Source organism: Embiotoca jacksoni, unplaced genomic scaffold (assembly GCF_022577435.1).
Source record: "Embiotoca jacksoni isolate LCO1_2020_lvr unplaced genomic scaffold, fEmbJac1.0.p SCAF_3, whole genome shotgun sequence".
Taxonomy (NCBI): domain Eukaryota; kingdom Metazoa; phylum Chordata; class Actinopteri; family Embiotocidae; genus Embiotoca; species Embiotoca jacksoni.
In genome coordinates, this window is record NW_027185381.1 from 4,595,765 (window position 1) to 4,611,317 (window position 15,553).

At 42.2% G+C, this 15,553-nt stretch overlaps 2 protein-coding genes across 2 annotated transcripts; both read right to left on the reverse strand.

The window, feature by feature from the left end:
- Positions 1 to 1,986: 1,986 nt before the first annotated feature.
- LOC138205923 (hyaluronidase-4-like) lies at positions 1,987 to 6,932 on the reverse strand. Its single transcript, XM_069162291.1, has 3 exons — positions 5,761 to 6,932; positions 4,167 to 4,256; positions 1,987 to 2,316 (listed from the first exon to the last, which is right to left on the reverse strand). The coding sequence occupies exons 1-3, from the start codon at positions 6,715 to 6,717 to the stop codon at positions 1,987 to 1,989; spliced, it is 1,377 nt and encodes a 458-aa protein (XP_069018392.1). The 5' UTR covers positions 6,718 to 6,932.
- A 4,819-nt stretch (positions 6,933 to 11,751) lies between these two features.
- Positions 11,752 to 13,874, reverse strand: LOC138206360 (hyaluronidase-5-like). Its single transcript, XM_069163000.1, has 3 exons — positions 12,864 to 13,874; positions 12,393 to 12,482; positions 11,752 to 12,296 (listed from the first exon to the last, which is right to left on the reverse strand). Exons 1-3 carry the CDS (start codon positions 13,803 to 13,805, stop codon positions 11,886 to 11,888), a joined length of 1,443 nt encoding a protein of 480 aa, XP_069019101.1. The 5' UTR covers positions 13,806 to 13,874; the 3' UTR covers positions 11,752 to 11,885.
- Positions 13,875 to 15,553: the final 1,679 nt, after the last annotated feature.

Below are 15,553 nucleotides of genomic sequence, written 5' to 3' on the forward strand. Positions count from 1 at the left end.
TGTGTTGAAGGAAACCGTGATGTTAATGTAATCAACACTTGGTCTAGTAAGTATCCAATGAAGCAAATCGTCAGACATAAGTAATACATGTTAATATATTGTGCACAATTAGTAGAGCAGAGAAGTAAATCATCTTGACCTGGAAATTTGCCATCCTCTAAGGTTAGCGAGAGAGACAGCAGAAACATGTACCCCCATTTCCCAAAAAGATGGGACACTATGTAATATGTAAATAATAACCAAATGTGTTGATTTGCAATGTAATGTAAATGCATGTAAACCCATATTTAATTGAAAATGGACCAAAGACAACATATCAAATGAAAAATATATGCTCATTTGGAATTTGCTGCCGTGTTTCAAAAAAGTTGGGACAGTGGCAACAAAAGACATTGTGTAATGCTAAACAAGTAGAACATTTCACAACAAATTTCGGTTATTTGGCAACAAATCAGTAACATGATTGGGTATAAAAAAGAACACCCCAGAGAGGCAGAGTCTCTCAGCACTGAAAATGGGGAGGGGTTCACCACTCTGTGAAAGACATACAATTGCAAAGACTTTGAGGATTTCATCATCTATGCTACATAGTATCATAAAAAGATTCAGACAATCCAAAGAAATCTTTGTACGCAAGGAATAAGGCCAAAAAACTATATTGGATGGGTGTGATATTTGGGTCCACAGGCGGCACTGAATTATAAACAGACACAAAACTGTGGTGGAAATCCGAGTCTGGGATTAGAAAAACTTCTGAAAACCATTATCTGTGAACACAGTTCATTGCTGCGTCAACAAATGCTCTTTAAAACTCTACCATGTGTGTCCACCGGTACCGCAGAGTGGGTTATTTCCTTCTAGATTTTGGATAGAACAACCACGGATCCACAAGTGACAGAAAGCAATGGCCTGAGGCAAAGGATTCCCCCAAGATTACAAAGGTTATTTAAACAATTTTTAGAATATAACACAGTAAAATAAAAAGCAATTTATTAAATCAATTGTTGAAGAAACTACAACTATAAAAATACTATCCGATGTGGCTTTAAAACATAAGCTGAGTGCTACTGGTGACTAGGCCGCAGCTGTATAGTTATTGTTGGTAATTTTAACATCTATGCTGACAAACCTCAGGACAGAGGCACTAAAGACCTGTGTTGTGTTCTTGATAACTCCAGACTCGCTCAGCATGTGATGGACACCCCACTCTGGTTTTAATAATCTCTTAGATCTAAACATGTCTTAGGTTGTGAAGACTGATGCTGCTCTCTCTGATCATTCCTCTGTTTTCTTTGAGAGTGCTATCTCTGTGTGCACACATTTAAAAATTTTTAAAAAAAGAAGGTAATCACTGAAAACACCAATAAAATATTTCTTACAGCTTTCTCTCCCACACCCACCCACTCGTGTCACAGGCAATGAGCTGGTTGAACCTCCAGAATTGATTTGCAATTGTTATTAATGCCATTTGTTACATCCCTTTGGTGGGATTTAAGGACTATAACGACACAACAAACAATATTTAAATGAACCAAACGCAGTAGTCGCAAAATAAAGCGGTTTATTAATAGTCAAGCACAGGTTGTGTGGGGTTGGTGGGCTGTGCCAAATAAAAAAAAAAGCAAAATAAATCTAGAAAAACTTAGATTTTTTTTTTTTAATGAGAATGAGAAACTCATGGCCGGTCTTTTCCTTTGACATAGACTAGTTATTCACGTGTCTTGTTTGCCATCACTCACAGACTAACAAACCTTCCAGTGACAATACTTGTTTTCAGGATAACCTTTTCTTTGGCACCTTTTGATTTAAAATTCAAATAAAGCTCTGTTGCGTCTGATTTACATGTTTATTTTTTTTAAATAAACTGATTGCTGACTGAAGATGAGGCTATAATTTCATAAACATTTTAATTGGATTAAGCAACACATAATTAGACTAGTGAGTCGGCAAGGGACACCATTTTGGAAACATTTTATTCTCCTCAGACTAAACCCAGATGAGTTTGATGGAGGTTGGATGCAACAGCTTGGGAGAACAGCTCCACCCCGTGTAGCACTGACAGGTAAAGTTTTCCCCCCAGGCGTTGAGGTCGGCGGCGGAAGGGAGACCGATAGCCACGTACTTCCTGTCAGCCCGCAGGATGTGGAAGTAGGTGGGGTTCAGGTGCAGGTAGTGGGGGGAGTCATAGCTCTTCCTGACGCAGCGGCCCTTCCCCTGGCACAGGACCTCGCTACAGAGCATGGCAGCCGCCGTCACGTTGGCGACATACAGGTTGAAGGTGGATGTCAGGTACTCGGACAGAGACTGGCAGGCAGCCTGCAGAGAGATGGTGAGGTTCATACCCGAGACTTAGGAATCATTTTTTTTAGTAATCAAAAAACATACATAATATTCCTCAAATATTAAAAGCTGAAGACAAAAAAACTAAGTTTTCTCCAAATGTTGACATGTTGATGTACTATTTTCATGACCTTAAAAATAAAAAAGGAACAGTGATGTTCATTATTGAGTCCTGAAATTAAAGTGAGTGTGCATTAATTCTTTATTTATAACCCCACCGCTAACAATGTTGCCATGTTAAAAAGGGATCAGTTCATAGCCATTACGCAAACAGAAGGAATGATTACAGACCCTTTTTGAGCTTACTTGCTACCATGTGAATAATGTGTCAAGGTAACTAATCCTTTGATGACAGAGGGCAGGAGGAACAGAAACCGGAGGAACGGGAACAGGACGGACAGAGGGACGGACAGAGGAACGGAAACAGGACGGACGGAGGACGGACGGACGGAGGACGGACAGGTGACTAACAAGTGAACCGACCACCAGAGGAGTGCAGGGGCAGGGTACTTATAGTCCGGGGAGGTGATCAGGGAGATGCAGCACACCTGCAGGTGGTGATCCGGGGTGAGTGGCTGCATCTGCTGGGACTGGTGAGGGGCGTGGCCACGGGAGGTGAGAAGAGGAGGACACAGAACAAGCAGACAGGGGACTGAGGGGACACAGGAGGAGAGGGGATCGGGGGCAAAACAGAGGAAAACCGGACTCCTGACAATCTTTCTTCAAAAGTGATTGATGGCAAACATCTGCCTACTCCCACATCCAGCATTATAGAAAAACATCATCATCCTATTTAAGTTGTGTTTGAGTCCACCAGATGAATTAAAGTCCTTATTTCCACACCTTGTAGCTCTGTTGTTGTTTTTTTTTTTTTAGCCTATTTTAGAACCTAGTTTTGGTTTCATGGCATGTTAACCTCAGTTCTGTATTCAACATGACCATGATCTTTCCTTAACCTTAACCACAGGCTTCCAGTGCCTAAACATAACCATACAAAAATTAGGAAGCCACCAAAGGTGTCATTTGGTACAAAACAAAATATTTAGGTGAGATTCTGTGGGAATTGATCTGTAAACAAGCAACACGGACAGTTGCATGTCTGTAATTCATTCTGTTTGGTTTGCTAATCTGTTCCTTATGTATTCTAACCTAATTAATATAATACTTTTTTGTTTTTCACCACATGACCCCTGAGGAGCTCTGCAGATATTATACTGCAAGATGGTGTAAAACAACACATTAGTTAACATTTACAGTCTGCATTGCATTTCCTTTAAAGCACATTTTCTGTTGCAAATAAATTGTACGATAACCAATGTAGATTGAAAAACTGAGTGCATAAATTGAATTTCCTTTCCTAAAACCAGCTGAATGTTAACAACAAGAAGATGATCTTTCAGCTACCTGCTCATCTTGATCATTTATTATATTGTATTATGAAAGTTTTCAATTAATGTGTAATATAAAAAATGTTTCTATGTGACTGGGCTAGATGATCATGTTGCTCCATGTCTACAGGATGTGGAGACAGGAAGCCAACATCATGCTGTGACTCTTATACCTCGATGAGCAGTTTGTCTCCCCCTTGTGGACAAAAATAATAAATTAAGGCTGCTTTAACTCTTGTCCAATCTGAAAGTAACAGATATACTAAAGCCAAGATTATGATGGTTGACCTCAGATTGTGTTAAACAAACATGTGTATAATACTTATACAAGAGCAAATGGATCTTCCGCTACAATAACACACATGAATAGTAGGTACATTTTCTTTGTGTAACAGGAAATGTTAGCCGACAGAGTGTCGGGGGGCAGAGGCGACCTACCCTGGACGAGGTAAGGTTCAGGTCTCCCCAGATGACGAATCCCGCAGCTCCCAGGGCAGCGCTCTCCCCGATGGTGTGGATCAAGTCTTTCTGCAAGAAAACACACAGGTACAACCATCACTGACACACATAAACATTTATTCTTTCTACCTCTGTCACCCAAAACTTTAAGGAAATGGTCCTTTAGGGTTTTAGCAGATGCTTGTGAATGAAATGAGTTTGTGAAAACATACCAGTTTAACATCTATGCAGGAATATAGACAGTTAAATGCATTAAATGTGACCACAGATAAAATGTATCTCACTTTGATAAGTAAGATGCTTTTACCTCGATATTTCAAAGCTTATTTCTAAAACTACTTGCTGAATCAGCAGATCAGTTTTCTTTATCTGATTTTCTGTGTATCTCCACTAGATGGCAGTGGAAAATAAAGTCTGACAATCCTTACATTCAGTGAATAAACACAATGGTCAAAAGAAAACGTTTTATGTGTTATATTGTCACTGTTTAAAGTATTTATTAAAATTACATTACTTCATAAACTATGAAGCCTCTCCACAGTACTAATAATAACAATTACAGCCAGGGAAGTGACTGAAAGTTTCAGTTTTTAGGACTCTAAACCTACCACAAACTAGTAAATAAATGAGTTTCTAATTAAATTGCCTTAGTGCTTCGAGTCAAACTGAGATTTCAAACAGAAAACCGGTATTCTATATTTGTAAACACAAACAAGTGAATTATGGAAGGCTTTGCTTTAAAATGCAGCTGGATTTCCTTTGAAGCTTGCACGTGCTCAAAAATGTATTTCTGGAGATACTCACATTGTAATTGTGGCTAATTACCTGAGCTATTGTTGCAAATGGAAGATTGAATACAATATGTGATTTATTGTGCCGTGTTACCATTTTTAAGCCTTCTCTTTTCCCTCCATATTATCTTTCTGAGGAAGTAGTGTTGATGTATTTGACAGTTATTCCCTGTTTTGATCGTGTTGTTTGAAACTTCTAATTACTAGAAATTATGAATTATCCATCTTGATGTTATTGTGTTGTCATAAACGTTTTATATAATCACTGGTCACGCTAAAGGAGGAGGGGCAGCATTTTACCTGTCACACTCAGATTAAATCAGCAGGCCCGTCTTACACCACTGCAGTGAAAATGTCCATAACTTCAGTTAACAAGGAATCATAGCTCCTGTTAAAGACTTATTTTAGTCTGCAGACAATAAGCAGATGTGTGTGTTATTGCTGTGGCAAATTGATACAGTTTGTTTAAGTTAGTATCCTAACATGTGATCACCATTTAATTCCTATTAAAGTTGGAAGTGTCATTACTGAGAGTTAAGCAGCGCATGGTGGAACTTGGTGGAATTATTTCCGCTTAGGTCATTATGAAATGTATGAAATTCACACTGTTTAGACAAACCGGCCAAAGGTTTAGTTTCCAGTGTTCGAGTGTGTATGCGCAGGGAAGTACCCACGTTGTTGTGCATCGGTGTAGTGGAAATGTTAGTATGTATGGAAATGATGTGCTTAGTGCTGAAAACACAGTAAAACAGCTCCATTGTTGTGTTCAACTCTGTCCTTACTGTGGTGAGGAAGGCCAGGGCCTCGTCTCGGTAGCCCAGCCTCAGGTACACGTAGCTGGGAAGGTCATACTCCTTTGACGTGAGCGAGGCGATGCGGAGAGACTCTCCGATCCTGTGCTGGGAGAAGTGCAGGTTGCTGATGCTGTCGGTGTGACTTTTCCTGATAGCCACGGAGGGAAAGAGCGCCGTGCTGCTGTTCCACAGCCACGCCAGGTTGTCATTCCTCAGCCTCTCCAGCACGGGGCAGAAGCCAGTGTAGTTCTGCTCATGCAAGTTGTAGTTGTGGCAGTCAGGGTAGAGGTAGAAACCCCAGAGGGCATTGGGTCGAAGGCGCGTCCCCAGCTGGATAGTCCTCTGCATGAACACCCTGGCGCTTTTCTCAAACCTCCGCCGTGCCAGTTCCTCCACCTGTGCCGAAGTCACATTGATGTACGCCTTCATAGTCAGCTCCCTTGACTTGCGGCGGTAAATGTCCTTTTTATGCCAGTTACGGCTCCACTGAGGCCTCCAGAACTCCCAGTCAATGACGGCCAGCCCGCGGAAGTCCTCTGCAGGGATGAAGTGGTTGATGTCCTGGTAGGCTTTCAGCAGGTGCACGTCCAGGCTGCAATTCTGGGGCAGGCCACCGTGCACGGCGTTGCCCTGCGGGGTGTAGTATGGGTAGTAGCCCAGCCGGTTGGCGTAGAAGATGGTAACGTTCTGACCCGTCCAATCAGCACGCGGGCTCCCATGGATGTGGAAGAGGTGGTCAAGGTTGGTGGTAACATTGTACTTTATGGTGCACATGTCCAGCGGGGCATTCCAGGCAGCGATGAAAGGTTTCCGACCAATCAGAGGCAGCTTGGCGGGTTTCTGACCAAAGGCGGCATGGAAAAACAGAAGCAGCCAGGAGCAGGTGAGGACTACAGGTACAACGTGTTGGGAGGAGGATGCCCCACCCACTGGCACCACAGGCATTCTGGGGTTCAGGAATTGCTGCTGTCAATCATCCTGAGGAGAGATTGATAGGGAGAAAAGAAAAGAAAAAAAAATAGTTTGTTTTTTTATTTCAATTTCTAACATGGAAGCTTTCCCCAAGCGCATTTTACAAATTTCTTTTGTCTCACAAAATGTCAATAGAAATATGATTAGATGATTATTCACCCATCTAAGGTGAGATATTCATATACATACATACATACATACATACATACATACAGTAAAGTATTTGAATAGTAAGGCTTGTTCCAAATCAGCTCCATGTCAATCTTATGGTAAACCTTTGAACAGGTTTGTTCTTTGGGGTGATAAGGCAATGCACCACTGAAGGGAAAAAGGGACGGAATTATATTATGTCAAATTCCACCACGGTGTTACACTAGCTGTGACTGTTGTAGACAATTTATCTTGCCTCCAAATATAATAGTCCAAGCAGCATCAAGTTGTGTCGTGGGGATTTTCGCCCCTTTTGGATGATTTTAGTCTCTTTTGGGTCTGGGTGGACTATGTTTTCATCATATGTAATCTGCTGTGGGTACCCGAATTGCAATCTAGTGGTTACTTAACTATTTGCACTGTAACTGTAGTGATTAATATGTTATGCCTACATACATTTTTTTGTTTAAGAAAAACATGAATAAGGTAGAAAATACATTTTGCAGATCTGCTGCACCTCAAATAAAATGAGCGACTGAATAAGACCATTGTGCAACTGAAAACCAAATTCAAATTCAATTGTAATATATTTTATTCATGGTAAAGCAGTTCTATTTATTTTGAAAATGGTGATGCTCACAATGGATTGTTCAGTTGTTCTTTGTAGGGACAACATGTATACTGGACTCCTAAAGAAGACTATTAAGAACCAATCATTGTCTTATGCTGCAATCTAGTGGTGACTTTTTAAATGTTCGACTCAGTGTATTAATATAAACTGTTTCAGTGCAGGTTCCTGGTGGATTTTTTTTTTTTTGAACCATAGTAGGAATCTGTTTTTCTATAAGTCGGTGCCTGTTTCATTTTTTTTGTTCATCTACATTTCTTTCCCCAAAAAATGATTATCAAATTAAATGATTGGTGAAAAGAAAGAAGCAAAAATAGATCAGTTGCTTGAGCCATTGGCTCTCCTTTGTGACAAATTGATGTTTTTCTCTGTATCATGATTGTAAAACTGAGATCAAGAGGCCAGGGGGACAACAAAAACTAGAAAACTCTGAAGGACATTTAAAAAAAAAAAAAAAAAAAAAAAAAAATCGAACATTTGCACAATACATTTACAGATTAGTCGATAATTATTATTAGTTACAGCCCTTTGTGCAGAAACAAATTATCCATGAAATTAGCCATTGATATTTCTGCTATAGGGCTAACCATTATTTTTATTATTATTATTTTTTTATCTGTTTATCTGCAGGTCATTTTTTTTTTTTATAGTTGTTTTTCTTTGGACTACATTTTGTCTGACTAACAGTCCAAAATATCTGATTTACTGAAAGGAAGACAATGAAAAGCAGCGAATTCCCAAATCTCAGAATGTGAAACCATCACTTAAATAAAAAAAATTAGTTTTGATAGACTATTGAATCAATCAACCAATACGTATCAGATTTTTCATGAGTCATTTCTGATATTAAGCTGGTACTAATTATAATTCCACTGCATTTATAACCTCTATTGTTTGTTCTTGTTGTTTTTGAATCCTAAATTCAACTATTGCAGCAACTTTTATCTTTTTTTAGGTTAAAACGATTTAATTCACTTTTTTTAAGGACATAATTAGTTTGTGGCCTATAGCTCAGGCACCCAAAGGTCAAAGGATACAGAGAGGAAGTCAGTTGACACCCAAGGATTGGAACAAGGACTTCAGCCGGACACATCGCAGCTTTCCTGTCCACATCTAGTCCTCCTCTGACCGGAGCTGAAGCCTCAGACCATAATGACAGGCTTCCCTGCCAAAGATCTCGAGGTTCTGTGTTTGCTGTGTCTCTGCATCCCATACACAGCTTTCTGAAGCAAACATCCAGTCAGACAGCGGACAAAGACAGCAATCACGTGTCTGAATTCTCTACCTCAGACATTTCAGTTGACTTTCCTTGTGACTCTCAGTGAAATTCAAAAGTTTACTTATTACCTCACCAGTCGTGTTGCATCTTAACACTGGGTTTGACCCATAGTAGCAGTTTTTAACAATCATAACATTATTTGGACATGCATTATTTGCATTCCTCCAATCGTCCGCTGGGATAGACTCCTGCCCCTTTTAACCCTGTTCAGGATGAAGTGGGACGAGATAAGGGATGGATGAAAGGATTTTTTTTTTTTATATATATATATAAAGTACTGTGTACTTTATTTTCATTTCATGTAACATTTAAAAGTATTTGAACAATGTTTATTCTAGAACTTTGGATATTGTTTCCTTCATCACACGCCATGTTAATTTGTAACATTCTACTCTCTTAAAAACTTGTGATAAACCATTAGCTTGCCAGCTACTGTCATTGTGTTGCAAACACTGTAATTGTAATTGATAATAATCGTTAGTTTAAATCAATCAATGGATAATTTTTTCAACAATGTCTTACTTTAAATGCTAAAGCATTAGCATGGCGAATCTATGATCTCGGGACGTTTACGCCAAAGTGTTAGCATATACTTATCTTGAGGAATAAGTCAGATAAATGTTATGTTAGAGTTTCACTGTTTATGTTTTCACTTCTATTATTTTAAAATCCTATTAATGCCTTTTTATATTGTCTTCACTGTACAATAAACTCGCAGTCCCTCCTTCACCTTTTACTTCACAGTCACACATTTTCATGAAGAGTACTGTCAACTGAAGTGCAACCTAAACCATAGGAGCATGGGACAACTCCTGCCTATGTAAGCACAGGCCCCACTTGTGGACGTCGGGCCCTCATACCACTTTCATGGAGTCTGTTTCTGACAGTACGAAGGAGGCATAGTCACAAGAAGAAGCCCATGGTTCACCACCGACCCCTTCACTTCTCCAACCGATTTTCCCCACTCGGCGAAACACCCGCTGAGAAACCAACCCTGGTTATTGGAGACTCTATTTTGCGGAAAATGAAGTTAGCGAAACCAGCAGCCCATAGTCAGATGCCCTCCCGGGGCCAGAGTCAGATGCCCTCCCGGGGCCAGAGCGGGTGACATTGAATCAAACCTGATTCAATAAAACTATGGCCTCCACGTGCCTGTATCACTCCCTACAACGCCTGGGCATGCTCCTGATGAGACGACGGATGTTCTCCTGAGGGATCTCCTCCCAGACCTGGATCAAAGCATCAGTCAACTCCTGGACAGTCCGTGGTGCGACGTGGCGTCGGTGGATGGAACGAGACATGATGTCCCAGATGTGCTGGATTGGATTCAGGTCTGGGGAATGGGCAGGCCAGTCCATAGCATCAATGCCTTCATCATGCAGGAACTACTGACACACTCCAGCCACATGAGGCCTGGCATTGTCATACATCAGAAGGAACCCAGGGCCCACTGCACCAGCATATGATCTTACAATGAGTCTGAGGATCTTATCCCGGTATCTAATGGCAGTCAGGGTAACTCTGGCTAGCACATGGAGGGCTGTGCGGCCCTCCAAAAAAATGCCTCCCCAGACCATCGCTGACCCACCGCCAAACCGGTCACGCTGGAGGATGTTGCAGGCAGCAGAACGTTCTCCACGGCGTCTCCAGACTCTGTCACGTCTGTCACATGTGCTCAGTGTGAAACTGCTCTCATCCGTGAAGAGCACAGGGCGCCGACGGCGAAGCTGCCAATCGCCCTGCACGGTGTTGGGCTGTAAGCACAGACCCCACTTGTGGAAGTCGGGCCCTCGTACCACCCTCATGGAGTCTGTTTCTGACAGTTTGAGCAGAAACATGCACATTAGTGGCCTGCTGGAGGTCATTTTGTAGGGCTCTGGCAGCGCTCCTCCTGTTCCTCCTTGCACAAAGGAGCAGATAGCGGTCCTGCTGCTGGGTTGTTGTCCTCCTACGGCCCCCTCCACGTCTCCTGGTGGACCGGCCTGTCTCCCGGTATCTCCTCCGTGCTCTTGACACTGTGCTGACAGACACAGCAAACCTTCTTGCCACAGTGTGCATTGATGTGCCATCCTGGATGAACAACTTCTGTGGGTTGACGACACCGCCTCATGCTATCTCTAGTGGTGAGGGCACTGGAAAAATGCAAAAGTGACCAAAAATCAGCCAGAAAGGATGAGGACAGAGAAATGGTCTGTGTTCACCACCTGCAGAACCATTCCTTTAAAGGGTTGTCTTGATAATTGCCTCATTTCCACCTGTTGTCTGTTCCATTTGCACAACAGCAGGTGAAATTGGTTCACAATCAGTGTTGTTTCCTAACTGGACAGGTTGATTTCCTAGAAGTGTGATTGACTTGGAGCTACATTGTGTTGTTTGAGTGTTCCCTTTATTTTCTTTGAGCAGCGTAGTTGGGCTCACCTCCATGCACAGCACTGGCTCTGGAACCAAGCTCCTGGAGAGGGGCGGGATGTCTAAACCAAAGTGTGCTTCTTTTGGAATAGAAGCTTCCTCTGACTTTATAGCGAGTATACCACCTGTCCAGAAGTCTCATGTAAATTTCTGCTTGTGTTCTACTGGTTTGTTTTCAGTTACCTCAAAGAGCTGGCAAAGAGTCAGCAGTCATGACGCAAACATTCACTTTGTGTTTACATCCGATCAGTTATAATCCAATTGTGGTTAAAGATATGAAGTCCTTCACTCAAGGATTTTCTCCTGGTGTCTGGATGGGTTTGGACTTGCAGGGGGCATTTTACATGTTCACCTCGCGTTTTCAAAGTTTGGACATGTACAACACTTATGATATCATAACAGTGTAGAAATGGCAGAAAAACACTAAAATCCTATGTCCCTTTTAAACAATGTTTTAGTTTACATTGTGCTTACATGACTATTTGGGGAAAGAAAGTGGTGGGAATGAGGCTTAGAGACTTTAAATAGAAACATTCTTTATGGAGATGCAGGTAAAAACAGTCAGAAATAACAAAACAAGTGAACAACAAGCTAAAAAATGGTGTAATTGTCTTCTAACTGTTTGCACCCACACGTCTTGTCTCAAAAGTGCAACGTTTATTCTATAATTTATATTCACATCACATACTTGAGACAGATTAGTATCACCACCAACAAGGGAGAGTGCGTCTGGTCAGCACCTCGACTCCTCTGGTTGAAGACGGCTTCGTGGAGGACATTGAGTGTCAGGACTGACTGGCACGGCTCTGTCCCATAACACATGCAGTCGAAGCTGCGTTCGAACCAGTTAATGTCGTCCTGCGAGAGGCCGCCGGTGACCATCAGCGGGCCGCCGCGTCGTTGCCGCTGGATCTGGTAACGACGGGGGTCAAGATGAAGGAAGACGTCGTCGTTCCAGCGCTTCCTCACACAGCGGCCTCGGCCTTGGCAGAGTGCCCTGCTGCAGAGCCGTGACGCCGTGGAGACGTTTAGGATGTACGGGTTCATGACCTGCTCCAAGTGACGTCGAGCGTCAAAGCAGGAGTCCTACAAGATTGTGGGACAGAGTCAGTTTATGGTTGCTGGTGAAGCTGTGAAAAGAATACGTTTATTTAAAAACTACAGAGTGAAGTCTCATTCTACCTCTGTATCTGTGACATTCATGTTTCCCCAGGAAACGACACCGGCGGCCCCGAGAGCAGCGGCTTCTCCGATGGTGTTGACTAGATCGAACTGCAAAAACATGTTAGCCGGACAATTACAGTAGAGCAGGGCTTCGACAGGGAGGCAATAAAACTCATCACCAAGGATCAACATTAAAATATTATAATCAATAATGATCAACATATGAAACAACATATGAAACAGTTTCACTGATACTTTAAATTGTTTTCAATTTTGGTTTTACTTTTCATTAAAACATTTTTTTTAGTAATAATAACCCAATTTTGTGATAACAAAAGTTTTTTCAAAGAGTTTTATATATTTTTTAAAAAGACGGATGGTAGGGTCCTGCCAGCCAATCACAAACTAGCATACACACAAATTGTACATAACACATACATACATTGTGCCCAAAGGTGATAAAAAGCTGTGTTCCAGTTTGTTTCTGACCTCTGACATGTAGTTGTTAATACTGTCTTTGTACACAGGTCTTATGTAGGCGTAGATGGGGATGGAGTAGGAGCTGTTGGGGAGGGTTGACACCCTCATGGCCTCCTGGATGCGATGGCGGACAAACATCCGGGCCTGCTGGGAGTCTCTGAGCACAAACTCCAGATAGATGGATGGAAAGAGCGCTGTGGACTCTTTCCAGAGCCACATCAAGTTGTCATTCCTGTGCTTCTCAAGGTCAGGACACTCTCCTGTGAAACACACCATGTCCTGGTTGTAGTCGTAATTGTAGCAGTCGGGGTACAGGTAGTAACCCCAAAGTCTTTTGGGCCTCAAATTTTTCCCGATTTGGATAGATTGGAGAAAGTACCTTTTGGCCGCATGTTCAAACATTAACTTTGCCTGGTTCTTTGCCTCATCGTCGGACAATGACGCATTTTTCATTTTGACCCATTCAATGGAATACTGCCGATAGATGTCTTTGCTTCCCCAGTTTCGAGCCCACTGCGGCCTCCACTCTTCAAAGTCAAGCACGGCGAGGCCCGGGCGGTCGACAGGAATGTAGAACCCGATGTCATCCTCAGCCTCCTCGTGGTGCTCCTGCAGGTCTATAAGCTGCGGCAAACCGTCGTTGTACATCTTCCCGGTGTATTTGTCAATGTAGGGAAAAATGCCATAGCGGTCGATGTAGAATATGGAGATGTTCTGGTTGGTTGCTGTTCTCAGGGTGCTGCTGACAAAGTGGAAGTAGGAGAGGTCAAGGGGTAGGCCGAAGCGGAGGTCACACAGCTCGGTTGGGGCGTTCCACGTAAACATGAAGGGGTAGTCAGGAAGAACGGGAGGGTCGGTCCTCGGTAAGGCTCTGCTGGAGCACAGCAGGGCCCACTTAATGACGAAGATAAATGAGAGATGTTTGTTATGAATGAGTTTGACTTGCCTCATTTTGTAGCAAGAGTCCGATCTGCAATAAAAAGAAGGAAGGAAGGAATAAATCAGGAATATTAGGTCACAAATGATTTACGGCAGCTCTTAGAGAAATCCATTTTGTTTTGATTCGTACAGGAGCTTTTTAAGTTGCTTTTATTTATAACACATTCAAAAAAGAATGTCTCCCTGTTAGTCATCACACAAAGAAAAATTAGTTCTTATATTTGTCAATTTAAGATGGTTCCAGACAGTAACAAAGTTAACCCTCCGTATGAAATATTGAACTGAATTGTTAGCAGATGTATATCATAATTGAGCAAGGGGTTTGGGGTTTGGGGTTATTTTGGGTTTTTTCCTTCTTATTTGGTGATGCAATAAGGAAAAGCCCAATCATGATCCACAGGGTAGACACACTGGAACAGCCGAAACATGCATAACTCGGGTGCTAATGTTGATTTAGTGATGATACCTACAATACAGACTCACAGGTTACAGCTTCTCCCTGCTCAGTGCATGTCATACTAACACACTGTGCTCGGAAACTTTTGATGGAACCTCGTGTTGGAACGATTACACGTGTTTTTGTTATTATTAAAGTGTGCTGCAACAATTGCAGGCACCTCTCCTCTCTGAGAGGATGGAAAAAAACAATTGGAAGAAAAAAAGGTTGTGGTTGGAAGTACTGACTGAACACATGGATGGAAGGAAAGGAGGGAATTCGAGGAAGATAGTGAGTCAATCTCTATGGAGAAAAACAACAGTACAGTGGTGTGGAGGGTGGAGGGGGGGTGCAGATTAATCAGCTGTGTGACACAAGGATTGGGTCAGAGAGCTGCTGGGTTCAGTAGCTGCTTCTCTCTCTGGTGATGGATGAAGCTGAGCTCTGCTTTTCAGAATCTTCAAGATTCCGAAGGAGATCGAAGCATCCTCACTTTGAGAAATGCTGATTTACACTCTGCTGTTCTTCATCTCTTTGCTCAGTGACTCTCAACCTGCTGGTCATCATCTCCATCGCACACTTCAAGTGGCCACATTATGCAGCGTGTATTTTGGTATTTCAGTATTTCTCTGTCTGTTTCACTCTTACTGGTTATAGATACAACAGAATAATAATAAAGTATTGCTATTCTTCCTCCCCACGAAGCTCCACACCCAAAGCAACCTCTTCCTCTTCTCTCTGGCCGTCTCAGATTTCTTCGTGGGCTTCCTCGTGCTCTTTCAAATGATATTCATAGACAGCTGCTGGCTATTTGGTGACCTCATGTGTGCCGTGTATCAGTATTTAGCATTCATCACTTCAATAGGAAGCATGGTGTTCATATCTATTGATCGCTATGTGGCTATTTGTTACGCTCTGCATTACTCCTCCAAAAATCACAATTCAAAAATTCAAAGAGTTCGGATGTGTGTTGTATCTGTTCTGTGGTTTGGTCTGGTTCTGAATGATGTCCTGAAACAACCAGGCAGGTATCACTTCTGTTATGGAGAGTGCGGCTTTGTCGTTAACTACATTCCTGGACTGTTTGATCTTATATTTCTCTTCATTGTTCCCATCTCAGTTATTGTACTTCTGTATCTGATAGTATAAGTGGTGGCTGCGTCTCAGGCTCGAGCCATGCGGTCTCAGCTTGCACCAGTCTCACTGCAGCAGTCAACTACAGTAACACCTAAAAAGAATCTGCGATGAAAGCAGCCAGGACTCTTGGTGTTGTTCTTGTTGTGTTTCTAATATGTATGTTCCCATCTTATTGTGTTTCTCTCAC